The sequence below is a fragment of the Callionymus lyra genome, chromosome 8 (genome assembly GCF_982586985.1).
Source record: "Callionymus lyra chromosome 8, fCalLyr1.hap1.1, whole genome shotgun sequence".
NCBI lineage: Eukaryota > Metazoa > Chordata > Actinopteri > Syngnathiformes > Callionymidae > Callionymus > Callionymus lyra.
Window position 1 is genome coordinate 12393071 of NC_141825.1, and position 14136 is coordinate 12407206.

The 14136-nt window shown below is 36.9% G+C and overlaps 1 protein-coding gene across 1 annotated transcript in view; it reads left to right on the forward strand.

Moving 5' to 3' along the window:
• Nucleotides 1–14136, forward strand: part of furinb (furin (paired basic amino acid cleaving enzyme) b) — a 135283-nt gene that overhangs the window by 71165 nt on the left and 49982 nt on the right. Inside the window, exons 4-6 of the mRNA XM_087797589.1 lie at nt 3294–3389; nt 6118–6246; nt 7376–7452. Of these exons, the coding sequence (XP_087653715.1) occupies nt 3294–3389; nt 6118–6246; nt 7376–7452 (302 nt within the window). The remainder of the gene's footprint in view (nt 1–3293; nt 3390–6117; nt 6247–7375; nt 7453–14136) is intronic.

The window sequence follows — 14136 nt, forward strand, 5'->3', positions numbered from 1 at the left end:
TTTAAAGTCCCATTAAGATCCGCAGATCTTATTTTCAAGGAACTCCATGCATAGAGGCAATCCACACACAAACCAGTTTCACATTCCACATGTCATACTAAATTAAAATACTAGAAAAAAACAACTGTAAGATAAAATACTTCTACATTTACACGTTGATAGATCCAATTCCAGGTCGTTCAGAAAGGAGCTAAACTCAACGTTACAAGACCAGAGAGCTTTATTGTGCTAAGTAAAGTGTTTCAGTTTGCAGCTCCAGGAGACTAAAAAGGCATATTTGATCTATACTATAATAAAACTAGGCCCATATAGTGTTATGTTGACATACTGGAAGCAAAGTGCATAAGGTACGTTGGTAGTAGCCCTTTGCTAGGAATGACTGGCCTAATATTTTCTACTGTGACCAGAGAAATGTGGATTGTTGTATGACTAATTGGTTAAATAATGGAAAAATGCTGAGCTATGTTATCATATATTATTTTGTAATCACTTTAATTATTATAGTTGTATTTCTTCTGGTCTTTTCATCACTGCTTGTGACAAAGATAAAACGGGGACCAAAGTACTCTGGGTTTCTGAAAGAATTTGGACAGACATGCAATAAGTTGGTGTTTTTCTTTCTCACATGTACAAGAAAAACTAGTCTTTAAACCAGATCTGAGTTCTATTCTTTGTTTAAGTAATAGTGTTAAGTCAGATTTCTAACCTGACAATAAATCAACTTTTAAAGTAAAACTGTTTAAGCAGACTTGGGTTTGCAACTCAAGATAAAACAAATAGAATGTTACATCAGGTGACACAATCTCCAGAGACCATATAGCTCAATATGGTGTGTGACTTTATAGACGCAAACAAGAAAGTGATATTAACAACTTTGCGAGACCGCTCAAATAGGAATGTCCCAGTTTATTGTCACCTTTTAACTGCTGCTCTACAGCATCTGCTCGATACAGTTAGCGGCCCTTCAGTTTCTGACCCATCCAATTTTGATGGAAACCATTTTGACTTGTAATGGTGGAAACTTAGTGTCCATGTCTGACCGTAATAATGTGAAGTGTATTTTTCAGTGGGAAGAGGAGAGTTAGTCGGTAAAATCATTTCATCAATTTTAATTATCGAAGAAACCGTTGAACATCTGGAACGGTTAAGCTTTTCAAAAAGTGCTTTCAATCTTTTAATAGATCTCCCCCCATCAGCGGCTTTCACGAACAGATCCAAGTGTGACTGCTGACTGTGTGATATCATACTATCGCGGAATCCAGCGTCGAGGCTTATAACATGAGAGGAGTGCGAGGAAAAATTACCCTGAAAAGAAAGAATAAGATGCATCACTACTTCAGTTTGTGCCAGGCTTAAAAAATGAATATACATTTTTGTAGTAGTGTTTCTTGAGTTATGGGACTCGTGTAATTTTCACCCACTTCAGCAAAACGTCTGTAAATCACTCAGAATGTGAAAACGTAATTTTCCTAAACCCCTAATGTCTCTTGCTGGCGGCTTAAAGATCTATGCCTCGAGATATTTCTCTTTTTGTTAATTTGTCATATCCCAGGAGTCTTAAATGACTGTAATTAATTTGATATTCCCCTCGTTTCCTCTCTGCAATGTGAGATTAAGAGACTTCATTCCTATTGCAAGTTTCTCTTTTTACGCGTTTGCTCAGAAACATAGTAACTGCAATTACTTGTACTTAAAGTTTTAACTACCAGAGGATTGGCTGGTTTTGTTCCAGACAAACTGTGATACTTTATAGTTTTGTTCAGAAGTCAGAATGTAACAAAACTGGCTTTCCTTTAAAAAAAATTAAAAAAAACTCTAGACCCTAGTTGCAAGATTTCAAAAAGTAGGGTGGCATCGCATTAGTAGTAGAAAACAGACTTGCAGAAAATATTTTGTGTACTAAGGATAAGCGAGAAGTTGTACTAGATTAAAGCCTTATTTTAGGTTAGGTAGAACTTTATTAAAATTGTTTATTTTTTCCAAATTATCCACAGCAAATACAGCAATTTTTCATTAAAAAATAATCAAAATAAAATAAGAACAAGAACAAAGAGAAATAAAGGGAAAGAACAAGATGATACAATCTAAGTCTTAAGATAAATTGTAGTTTTTGTTGATATTGCAATCATGATTATTAATCACTATAATATATAAACATAGGGAAAATATCTGTAATTTAATTGTATTACCAAAAAAAAAAAGTAAATGGTTTGTGCAAAATGCAACCTTTTTTAATAATTTAAATGATGCATATGTATAATGATACAATAACAAACGCTTTTAAAAGGTGTTTAAAGTCGCTTGCGGTTGTATTTAAAGAATTATTTTTGATAATCCAAGTAATTATTTATTTGTTAATTTATTATTTATTCATGTATGGAAAGGGTAAGTATAATTGTTGCATTGATATTTCGCCACAAATAGACACAAATTTGCATTTACAGACGATAAAAAATACACAATATTTCACAGCACATGATGTCATAGCCAGAAAAACCTCCATGGGAATCATTAAGCAATTCCATTTCAACCAGAATCACAGCTCAACAATCCAGATGTCTTTGTTAATGAGGTGGCAGATGTTTGCAGTGGGAGTGTTTCCGACCAAGCGTTCTTCCCTCAGGTTGCGAAGTGAAACCATTTTTATCTCATAAATTGGGGTGTCGATGAAAACAGCTTATGTTTTATAATTGGCAAACAATTCCGTGCCCATAATTACGCGGCGATTGCATGATGGGTATTTAGGAAAGCCGCTCGAGCACTTGTCCCCACCGTTACAGTCGGCGAGGCAGCAGTGATGATGATGATGATGATGATGAAAAATGGCTTATTCAGGGGTAAACAGCTGTCTGTCGTATTATCTTTATTGTGGTAAAACAGGATCGCCCAAGTGCGAAGACATTAAATGGTCTTTTATTTGCATGGCTTTAGGTGGTTTGTTTCCCCGATTGTTTTCCACCGGATACAAAAGTTCTTTATTAAATCTCACGAAGCATTTATTGCCTCCCGTTTCTACCACTGTGTACATCCCAGATGCCTCCAGGACATCAAAGTCTGGTTTCCACTTTTCTTCTGAGTGGCAGATATGAAACGAATAACATGTAATTCGGCTCCTTTCCCAGGTTATTGCTTTTACGAAACACAGCTGGGGCCGCGTTTTGTCGGCGCTCTGTCTTTAGGGGACAAGCTTTGGGAATGGATGAGCGTTACGGTTCTGTTTCAAGACAATGTAATATAGAGTAATGCTCCATTTGTCTTTCAAATGTTTGTTTGTGTCTGTGTTTTTAACTCAGGTTCTGTGGGCAGAGCAGCAGGTGGTGAAAAGAAGGAAGCGGCGGGATGTTTACGAGGAGCCGACGGACCCCGACTTCCCGAAGCAGTGGTATCTGGTGAGCAACTGTTGTTTTTATTTTTTTATTTTACATAATTAATGCTTTTGAATAAGTTATAGGTGATGTAATTCTCTCACTTTATTTTTAGCGGAATCATATTGTTGACAGTTAATTAATAATTCATCCAATTCGTTGAAAGCAATGAAGCCAAAAATGTTTCTCTCTGCTCTCTGTCTTACTAGAGTTTACTCTGGAGGCTTAAAGGGAAAGTAAAAAATAAATAATGTAATGTTGGACTTTTGAATTGCGATGATCAAAACAAAATTTGAATCCAAACAATAGGCTGTTTAAGTAGTCCTGCAAACCTTTATGAACACCATAACACATGCATCATAACCAGCACTATAACAAATATCCATCTTCACCCTCGACTCCTCACTCTGGGGTTCACATCTGATCAATACTACGTGTACAGTGGTGTAATGTTTATAGCTTATACTTGGGAAAATGGATTTTGTTGCTTTTTGGCAGATACACTACATTCAGCATTTGCTCTCCTTGATGTTCCATTTACTCTCATTGATATTCCGCTGCTGTTGCCTGCTAGAAAAACAAATGCTATATCACATTTTTATTTTCTATGCGTTTTGCTAGCAACTCTGAGAAACTGTAAATCTCACTGAGACACACAGCAGTTTATGTATAAATGGTATTATTATGAGGAAAAGTCGTGTGTGTGTGTGTGTGTGTGTGTGTGTGTGTGTGTGTGTGTGTGTGTGTGTGTGTGTGTGTGTGTGTGTGTGTGTGTGTGTGTGTGTGTGTGTGTGTGTGTGTGTGTGTGTGTGTGTGTGTGTGTGTGTGTGTGTGTGTGTGTGTGTGTGTGTGTGTGTGTGTGTGTGTGTGTGTGTGTGTGTGTGTGTGTGTGTGTGTGTGTGTGTGTGTGTGTGTGTGTGTGTGTGTGTGTGTGTGTGTGTGTGTGTGTGTGTGTGTGTGTGTGTGTGTGTGTGTGTGTGTGTGTGTGTGTGTGTGTGTGTGTGTGTTCTACCTCTGATGGACCAGCAGCCTGTCCAGAAAATAAATTAATTCATATTTTTGATATAATAGGACATATTCAATGAAAGCGACAAACTGTATTTGTTAAATAGAAAATACTAGTAATGTTAAATATTGTTTTTAATGTGAAGGGTCACATGAAATGAAAATTAAAAAACTGTTATAAAGAATTAATAACAGTAGGTAATGATGCAAAGAGAAATATGATGACAGAGGGAAAAAAAGGAAACAAAAGGGGTATTATATTCAAATATTACTAGTATTTTATTTTTTTTACTTTAAGAAATAATAATGAAAAAAAAAACGAATAAAATCCGGAATTTAAAAAGGTATATATTCCCAAAATACATTTTGACCGCCATGCATTCTTTACTTTTTCTCGAAATAGAAATAATTGCTAAAAAAAAAAAAAATTAGCGTGTTTCACTAAAACATTGAAGCGCAATAGGTCATGTTAATGCAACTTAAGCTGTTGAGATTATCCCTCAAAGCATTCATTATATTTAACTAGCTGAAATACCCGTTGTTGCCTGGGTATAAAAGATACAATTATGAAACTGAATAACCCATAAAAAAGAGAGGGGGAAGGAGAGAAGAGAGAGGAAGTTCAGACAGATTATGTGCCTAAGAATTGCTCAAAGGAACTTCAATTATGGAAATATTTAATATGTATTAAATATGATATATTTAATTTCATTTGAATTTATATTCCAAGTTATGTTATCTGTCTTACATGTGGTTAAAACACAGGGTTTGATTAAAAAAAATTAATTGGAACTATTTAAATTTTAATAGGGGTCTTCTGCCCGCTAAAAATGAAAGAAAAAAAAATATATACAATTGTGAAAAATGTTTTAGATGCTGTTAACCATTGACTGAGAGGTCAGTAGTCAAAAAATCAATATTAATATCAAAATTTTGTTTAAACCATCGGGCTAAAATGTGATGCATCCCAATACTTTATCATTTTGCTGAGACAAATATTTCTAAAAGTGTTTAAGTTACGAATGATATGTTACAAACAAGCATCACCGCAGCACACCGTGTTATTTCCACCAGTCAATCTGAAACATGAAGAGACACACCGCTTGATGCTGAAATCGACTATGAAGAGAAATGTCAGGATAAATGTGCCTCTAAACCAGACGTGTGTTGTATCAAAAGCTTTTGTTGTCGTCTTTGTTCTCTCCTGTCTCCTTCCCGTCCCTTTTGTCTGTGATCTCACCGGTTCACGTCGTAGAAAGACTCACGATAAAATCCAGTCGATGTCACAATTTTTCATCCACAAATGTGTCATCTCCTTGTCATCATATCAGCAGGAGAAATGCTGGATCATCCACCTATAGAAAAGCCTCAGCCATACGTCCGCCTGTACATCACGTCGGTTTTTTCTATTACAGTTCAATCATTAACCTTTGCTGCCCATTTTCTCGCCACCTCTCTTTGCCATCTTCCTGCAGCAGAAAGGCAACAGTGTTGAATCAAGATCTGTGACCTAGAACATGTCAAGGAATGAATCTGATTAAATTTTCTCACAAAGGCAGCCATAATCCTTTCTTTTTATCCTTTTGCTGTTTTACTAGATTTGGGCTTTTATTTAAAACTAACTTTCAATTCTGTCACTATTTTTGTGATGTCACTGAGGCCACGCTCAGGCAACCAAAGTGCAATCGTGAATTCATTTTTATTATTTTTACTCTAAAGTGAAATTGTTGTTTTTGTTTCTTTGCAGTCCAATCCAACCCATCAAGACTTGAATACCAAGGCCGCTTGGGCTCAAGGCTACACTGGACGAGGAATAGTTGTGACAATCCTGGACGATGGGATTGAAAAAGACCATCCTGATCTGGTCGACAACTACGTACGTATTCTTAAATATTGATGATCGGTAATAAGACGATGGGAATCTTTGCTTGTCGATTTGATTCCGATTCTTGGGTCGATTTCTAATCATGTATATAGTTAGTGTGAAAATGATCCAAACTATTCAGTTTTAGTGAGTGAGTGAGTGTGTGCATGTGAAAAATTACCTTTCCTGAAACATAAATACAGTGCATTGAAGTTTGTCACATATAATTCCTGTAAATTATTTAGTCTATTAAGCTTCATAAGATTCAATAGTAACACACTTGTTTTGTTATGTTCTGTCAGTGTGCATGAATATTGTTGTTCATTAAAGGGGTCGTAAACCCAAGGTTTACTAATTTTCTACTCACACTCATGTCGACTAAAGGTTGGGATTATTTTCAGAATAATCTGTTCCTTTTTAGAGTTATGTACAAAAATGTTCATTTTAATGTAGCAACTAGAGCTTAGTTGTGGTATTCGTCTTTGCCCCAAAAAGACACTTTAAAATGTCAACATACCACCATACCGTCTTTAACGTCCATCTTGTGTTGAAGCCTCAACATTAAAAATTGTTCCAAAAAAAATATTTTTAAGTCTGTATTTTAGGATTGTTTTTTGCGGACGCTGCTCGGCCATCAGCGTAAATCTTTTTGCCTGCGCACTTGCAAAGTGTTTAAAAGAGTATAGATTTTAGGCAGCTGCTGAGATTAACATTTAGACTTAATTAACAATTGTGCAGTCTCTGGGTCAATGTGACCCGGAGGCTCGAAAACAAATGTTTTTGAGGTATCCCTTTGTGGGGTCTTTAGACCATGGTGACCAACCTCCACCACTGCATATGTGTTTCTAGAAGCCAGGGAGGTCATTCACCTGGACCCAGAAGCAACACAAGGGTTAGGTTTTTTCCAAACAATACCTTATTTTCATTAATACAAGATGGACGTTACAGTAGTGTTGGTGGAGGTGACTGTTTTGCTGATCTTACACATGTTTTTCAGTAGGAAAAAAATCAACTTTAACATTTTTTTCAATTGATCAAAATGTATGAAGGTTTGTAAATGATTGAATGATGATTGACTTGTTCACCCTAATAGGCAATCTTTTCATGTTTTGGCTCCATTACATTTCTGTCTCCTTTTTAGGACCCGGAGGCGAGCTACGACGTAAACGACGGCGACAGTGACCCTCAACCAAGATACACTCAGCGCAACGAGAACAGGTAATTAACTCTGTGTGTTTGACGATCAAAAGAATCCCAAAAGCAAATAATAAGCGTGTGCAGCTGTCGTGTCTAAAGTGCACCTGCTGTCTCCCTCATCTCGCCTGCCTCGATCTCTCTCCGTCATCAATAACCAATTAAAGTTTCACAGAAGCGTTTACGACCGAATATGTATTTTATTTTTTTCACAACATCCTTTCAAGTTTTCGCCCTCCCTCGCCATGATGCCATTTATCTTCCCGCTAATAGGCTGCTTGTTTACTGGCTTTAGCCATTCATGTTCGTCAACTTCCAATACACGACCATGCCATAAAAACATATTTGCTCTGGTTTTTAATGACGGCGCGACAAAGCTCCAGCCCCGGTAAAGCCGTGCCCTCCGTCAGCCAGACTTCCCGCCCGTCCAGATTCTGTCTGCACTCCCCGCATTAGTGGAATCTCCCAGGAGCAGATGAGAAGCTGCATCTTTCTTCTGTGAAAGACACAGCAGGCAGTGTTTGTTTCACGTCTCCTTTTTCTTTTTCCGGGACGTTTGCCACAAGTTCCTTTTTTATTCGTTTCCTTTTTCTCTTTACACAGATGTAATTATATCAGCAGATTTTAACATTGTCCTCCAGTTTTTACTTCCCTATCTCCAGAGGTTTCCTTTTGAAGGATTGTGCGTCCTTGCTTAAATACACTTATCCGGGCTGATTATTTATCTTGAAAGGAGTTGACATCAGCAGGATTCTTAGCAGAGAAGTTTTTGTCTTGTCCTTGCTGTGAGCTGGAGCATCCATGCAGAGCCTTCTTCTGTCATAGTAAAGTAGATCCCACCGAGTCCTGCTGATGGAACAAAGCACTACTAGATGGGATTACTGTTCGTTTGCTGGTCGACTTCAAATCCCCTTTTCTTCCGAAATACACACACAGCAGCGTCTGGAATGTGATAAACGGCTGAGTATTTTTATATTGTGAAAATGTTTTCTCTATTGTGATCGTTGTCCACATAATTGCTTTTTAATGGTTGATATATATTATATTTGCCATCAGTGTCATTGGTTAATTCCATAATAACCGTTGTCAGCTTTCGGACCATTTCAAGCTTATCATCCTTGTTTTGTTTCATCCCAGTTAAACCAGTCGTGTCTCTTTAAATTGGCTCTTGAAAATGTAAAAATGTGACAAAATATGAATAGAATAAAATCTTTATTCGTCATTGTCTCATGTACAACCAAATTAAAATGCAAAAGCCAGTCAGTGTGTCACTCGCATCAAATTTAAACAAGTAATAAAAACATTTATCCATTCATTCATAAAACATTTCATCTGTTCAATTGCACAATTTAGCAGCCTGTGTTCACATGTTTTATTTATTTAATAAAGTTATTGCTTTGGGGTAGAAGCTGTCCCTGAATCTGTTCGTTCTTGTTCTGCTCCCTGAAGGCAGCAGTTCAAACAGTGACCTGGATATGTTTGTTTTAAAAGCTAAAGACTGTTTGTTAAAGTTTTATGTCCGACTGGGTTTACTCCCGGCACTCCAGTTTCCTCCCACAGTCCAAACAACATGCATGGTTGTGCTTGAAACTCTAAACTTTAATCAGGTGTGAGTGACTTTTAAAGAGCAACTAATGTGGAAACCCAAATTTCCTGACTGTCCACTGTTAAAGTCTTCCTCTCCAAGATGCAGTAAGTCCCTCATCATGACCATGTTATTACTTTATAAAGTTGTCCTCCTTCTGAAATCGCAGCGAATGAGAGGTTACGAGACCGGAGTCAATTAAGACGTAACAATTGTCTTCACTCCTCCTCCAGCCAGTTGTAATCACGCCCCTGCTTTGTTTTTACAACAAGTCCCTTGGAGGTGGAGGCTTCTGACACACCATGACAAACCTTGTTGTTTGACCAATCACAGCAGAGTGGGTGTGGTTATGGTAAACATCGGTGGGCGGGGCTTAAGCACATTTTCTAATGTAAATGTTTCAATGAAAAAAGAGTTTTGTATAAACCGAGACATACTGATGAGTACAATAGAGTCCAACATCTATTTAAGAAACACTTAAACCAACACAGTAGTTACCCTCTAAGGGGATGAGAAAATGGATAAATCTATATTGTTAGACATTTTTTCCATGAACCAGAACGGTACCACATATTATCACAAAAACATTACTTTTGAATTCTACAAAATTATAAATAATTGCATGCCCATAGGACTGCTGTTAACATTTTTCAATAGTATTATACTTACATTATACCTGAGTCATTTTACACATAATAAATAATCGTCCCTCATCATTTTCGTGGATAAAAAAAACATTACCTGACCCTAATTTTTAGTCAAATATGGTTGATTTAGCTTGATGCATAATAGGGAGGGAAATTATAAAAATAAGGTTATTTAAGTGTTATGTAAAGTGAAGGAAATTATAAACTATATTCTATACTTGCTAGCTTGTCTGTAGGTAGTCTGTAGCGATGGGTTGATGAGGCATCATGATACAGTATCTTAGGCCACTAGGTGGCACTCTCAGTTAGAAAATGATGCCAGGTTTCATTGAGTTAGTAGCTCAGAGTCGAGCCTTATAAAGCAGAGAGTGACATCTAGAGGCTTTTTTATAAGTGACGCACTGCATCATACATCAAACAACTGATGCTGTATCATGATGTCCCATCAACCCATCACTGCAACAGTTGACACTGCGTTACACTGTGAATCAAATGAACAGCATTTAGTTCATTACGTTAATGGAAAGATCCATTTATCTGCTATAAAAAAAAGAAAATTACATCTAATTTGCGATAAAAAGGGAACTATTACTATGTCTGTTTTTTTACTAGCTCATTTGTGTGTCACATAATGTGAAGGTCTTGAATAATGGATGCTAAAAAGTGCAAATTCATAGAATGAATGACCCACCTGTGATGCCAACTGAATACTTAACGTCGTCTCATACAGCATTTTGTTCCAGTTCAAAAAATCCATCACGCACTCTTTCCGTCCAAAAAAGCCATTTTTCCAAGCGTTAGTCACGGCCACAGTGGTTGAGTGGAACATCGACATGTAAAGCAGTTTGGATCGAGACAGCTTAGGGCGAGCGCTCGTGGTAAATAAGCCATCAAAGTCAGAGGAAACGCCTCTACCAGGGACTATTTTTTGCTCCCTTGCAAACCGAGATAAATGATGTCATTTAACACCTCACAACTAATGTTGCATCAGTATCGCCGAGACAAATATCCTCCGACTCTTTTGCAAACGCAGGGGGAAAAAAAAAAGTTTTCCAGTTACATTTCCACCATCTCCTCTTCCATTCATGCTAAACCTCCCTGTATCTACAACTCCATGTCTCTGGCAGATGACGGCGTCTCATCCCGAGGTTTTAAGAAAACCAGCTTTTGATCGCTGAACTTTGTTGCCTCAGTCGAGACGCGTCGGAGCAAGTATTGATTAAATAGAGAGCGCTTCGCAGACGCCTTGGAAAATCTTTTTTTTTCTGCGAGTCCTATATATCTCTTATGGCTGAAACTTTCGCTTGAGGCAAAGACCTGCTTCCTAATTGGGTGGAGCCTCGCTTACACTCGCTGCAGGATTTTGAACCTTCACTGCTGATGGGTTGGGGTTTTTTTTGGCCAAAACTGAAAAGGAAATCGTAAATATGTGCTGAAGATTATTCCTATTTACACACACTTGCAGGAGAGTAAATATTTTGAGAGCTTTGAGGGGGTTTTATGGATTTTGATGCACTCGAGATGTGTCCACACATCTTGTCGAGGCCTTTCTGGAAGTCTTGCATTGTAGATAAGTCATTCTTAATGAACACACCGAGTCCATTTAAACACCACTGAGGCGTCCTGCTGGCAGTAATAAGTGCTCATAATGGTCTGAATATAATGTACAGTGACAAGCATAAGGCAGTTTTTTTCCCATTTTCTCATCCGTTGAAGACTTGAGATGGTAATTTTCGCATCATAACTGCCTGACGAGTGGCGTTGTTTTGTGACAGACATTGTTGTGGATTTAGAGTGCTTGGGTTTGAGTGAGGAAAGATGTCCGCCACGGTATTTAAGTTTTGCTTCGCTGTTTTTAATTATATATATTCGGTAGGTCAGCCATCTGTGTCACATATCACCCGTTTTTGTTTATTTATCAATCTATTGTGTCACTTTATGTTGTTGTGTTGGTGCAAAAGAGGCTGAGCTACGATGGCTTTTAAAGAAATATTTTTTACAGAAGCTGGTTGTGAGACGGTATTTTCTCAGCCATGAAGATTAAACGGTGTTGAAATCTGACACCCAGGATAGGAAGAGAACTTTTCGCACGCTGCTTATAAACAAGAAAAACCAAAACATGTAATACAAAAATAAAAAGTGTCACTTCTTTACTGGAACTGTTGAGTGACAAAATGACAAGTTGCAAATTTATCTTCTTTTTTTTTTAAGAAAGAATAAAATCGTAAATAATTTAAATAGAACTATAGACATTATTAGGTACAGAGGGAGCACAGACCCCTGCCAAGCAGCTTATCCCACCTATATTGGTATTTTCGGGCAAATTTTCTGTTTGTTTATAAGTAATTGGTTACAACCTATTTAGCATTTCAAATAGTGTTAACATGGTTTATTTAAAGGGGAGGCAAGGTTGAGTAACGTTACTCGCTTGTCTATAGGATCCAGATCATAATCTGGAAATTCACTGAAATTATATAAATTGTATATTTTGCCTCAATCATGTCTTTAAATCGTTATTAAATATGTTAATTTTTATTTTTTTTGTTAGTTTCCGAACAGTCTTACTGAAGGCTACAGTAGTCTGCATTTAGATTGTAACAATAAATCTAAATGTAGCGGACAAAATGTGCGTTTTCTTGGTATATATGGGTAAATTAAATTATAGTATTTTGAAATAAAAAAAAAAAAAAAGATGATCATTCGATGTTTTTATTTTACAACTAACAGTCCAATATTCACAGTGTTTATTAATTTGTGTCCAGAGTTTTTTATTAATTCACTTTATTGTTCATTGTTAATATACAGTACGTTTACATTATTTGTAAACATTTTGAGAAGCACTTTCCTACAAGCACATTCACATTTGATTGGAGAAAGTATTTTCTCATTTCTTTGTTGTAAAAGCCAGAAAAAGTTTATTTAACAAAGAAACAAAATATTGTTGTTACTACAGTATCGCAGTAGATGGTATCATGATATGTATCGTATCAACAGGCTCTGAACCAATACACAGCCGTAGTTATAAAGGTATATTATATATTAAATTAATATTAATAATCTTATTCGCCCTAATTTTCTGTGTTTGTGTGAACTCACTAAACAGAATTAACACCTTATTAAAAAATAAATTCTATAAAAATAGTGGATTTTAAATGTTTAAAGATAATTACCTAAGAAATAACATCACCATGTTGGTGTTCAAGAGAGGCTTCTAGCTCAAAAAATAAATAATATAATTTCTCCAACACAAACAGCGAAATAAATAAAAATGGCCCTTTTTTGTTGCTTTATTTGTTTGCAATGTCATTTAACAAATAACATGTGTTTTCCAGGGCATCCAATGTTCAGCTTATTACTAGAACTCAGCGTGCAGGCTAGAGGTACCTATGCAATAAAAGAACCGGTATCGATTGACCGGAGCAGCACGTGAGGAAAGCAATGAAAATGCAACAGCTTTTGCAAAATGGACATGAAGACTGTATTTGGAAGCCCAGGTCCAAAACCTCCTGTAGTCAAATGTAAATCCAAATACTTGTGCAAGTGTCATGTTTTATTTATACGCAACTGCGCTAGATTTGACTTCCACAGGGTATTTGTCTGTTGAGTTGTTGCGAGGTTGATACTTCAGTCGCTAATAAAAGTGGAGCTGGAAAATATGTTGCTGTGAATTCATGGCGTTCTATAATTCATGGATTTTTCTTCTTGGGTCGATGCTAAAGGGTTAACTTCCATCCTTAGATTAGCTTTGTCTCGGCGCAGAAAACTAATATCGTCTGCTGTGGAACTTTTAACAAGGGGTCGGCTAAACACGGATCTGCTCGAGTGCGGTTTCCAATCTGTGGCTGGAAATTGTCTGAAGTTTGTATTGGAGTAATTGTAAAATCACAGCCTGCCAGACAGCACAGGAGGACGGGTCCACCGTGATTGTTGGTCAATTCCAGTCGCTCTTATCACATTGTCTTGATCTGTGGCAGCTTCGGGGACCTTTTGTCTTGCTGGCATTAAAAGCACCGTCATCAGCAGAAATTGCTCGGATACAGGAATCACGATCGCATCAGTCCAGATGCCTCAGACAAACTCGTTTTTTGCTTTCATTTTCTTAAGTACAAGGTCAGTGAAGATCCAAAAAATGGTTGCGATAAAGAACCTCATGTCAACAAGATATATTTTATTATGAGTAAACCTGCTTTCAATTATGTTGTATTATAAACCATGTCTTGAACCCAAACACTTTTAATTTATATCTAAATGACATTGAATTAAGAGTACGAATATAACTGAAACCTCAAAAAACTTCATAAAGGCTTTAACCCTTGTTTTATGAAAGCCTGAAAACAAATGTGTTTGTGGTATCCCTTGTGTTGTCACTGGGTCAACGTGAAGGTTTTTCTGACCTTTGGGTCAACTTGACCCTGATTCAACACAAGGATTAACTGCTGCAAGGCATTATGGAACTTGTAGTGTATGTGCTGTGTG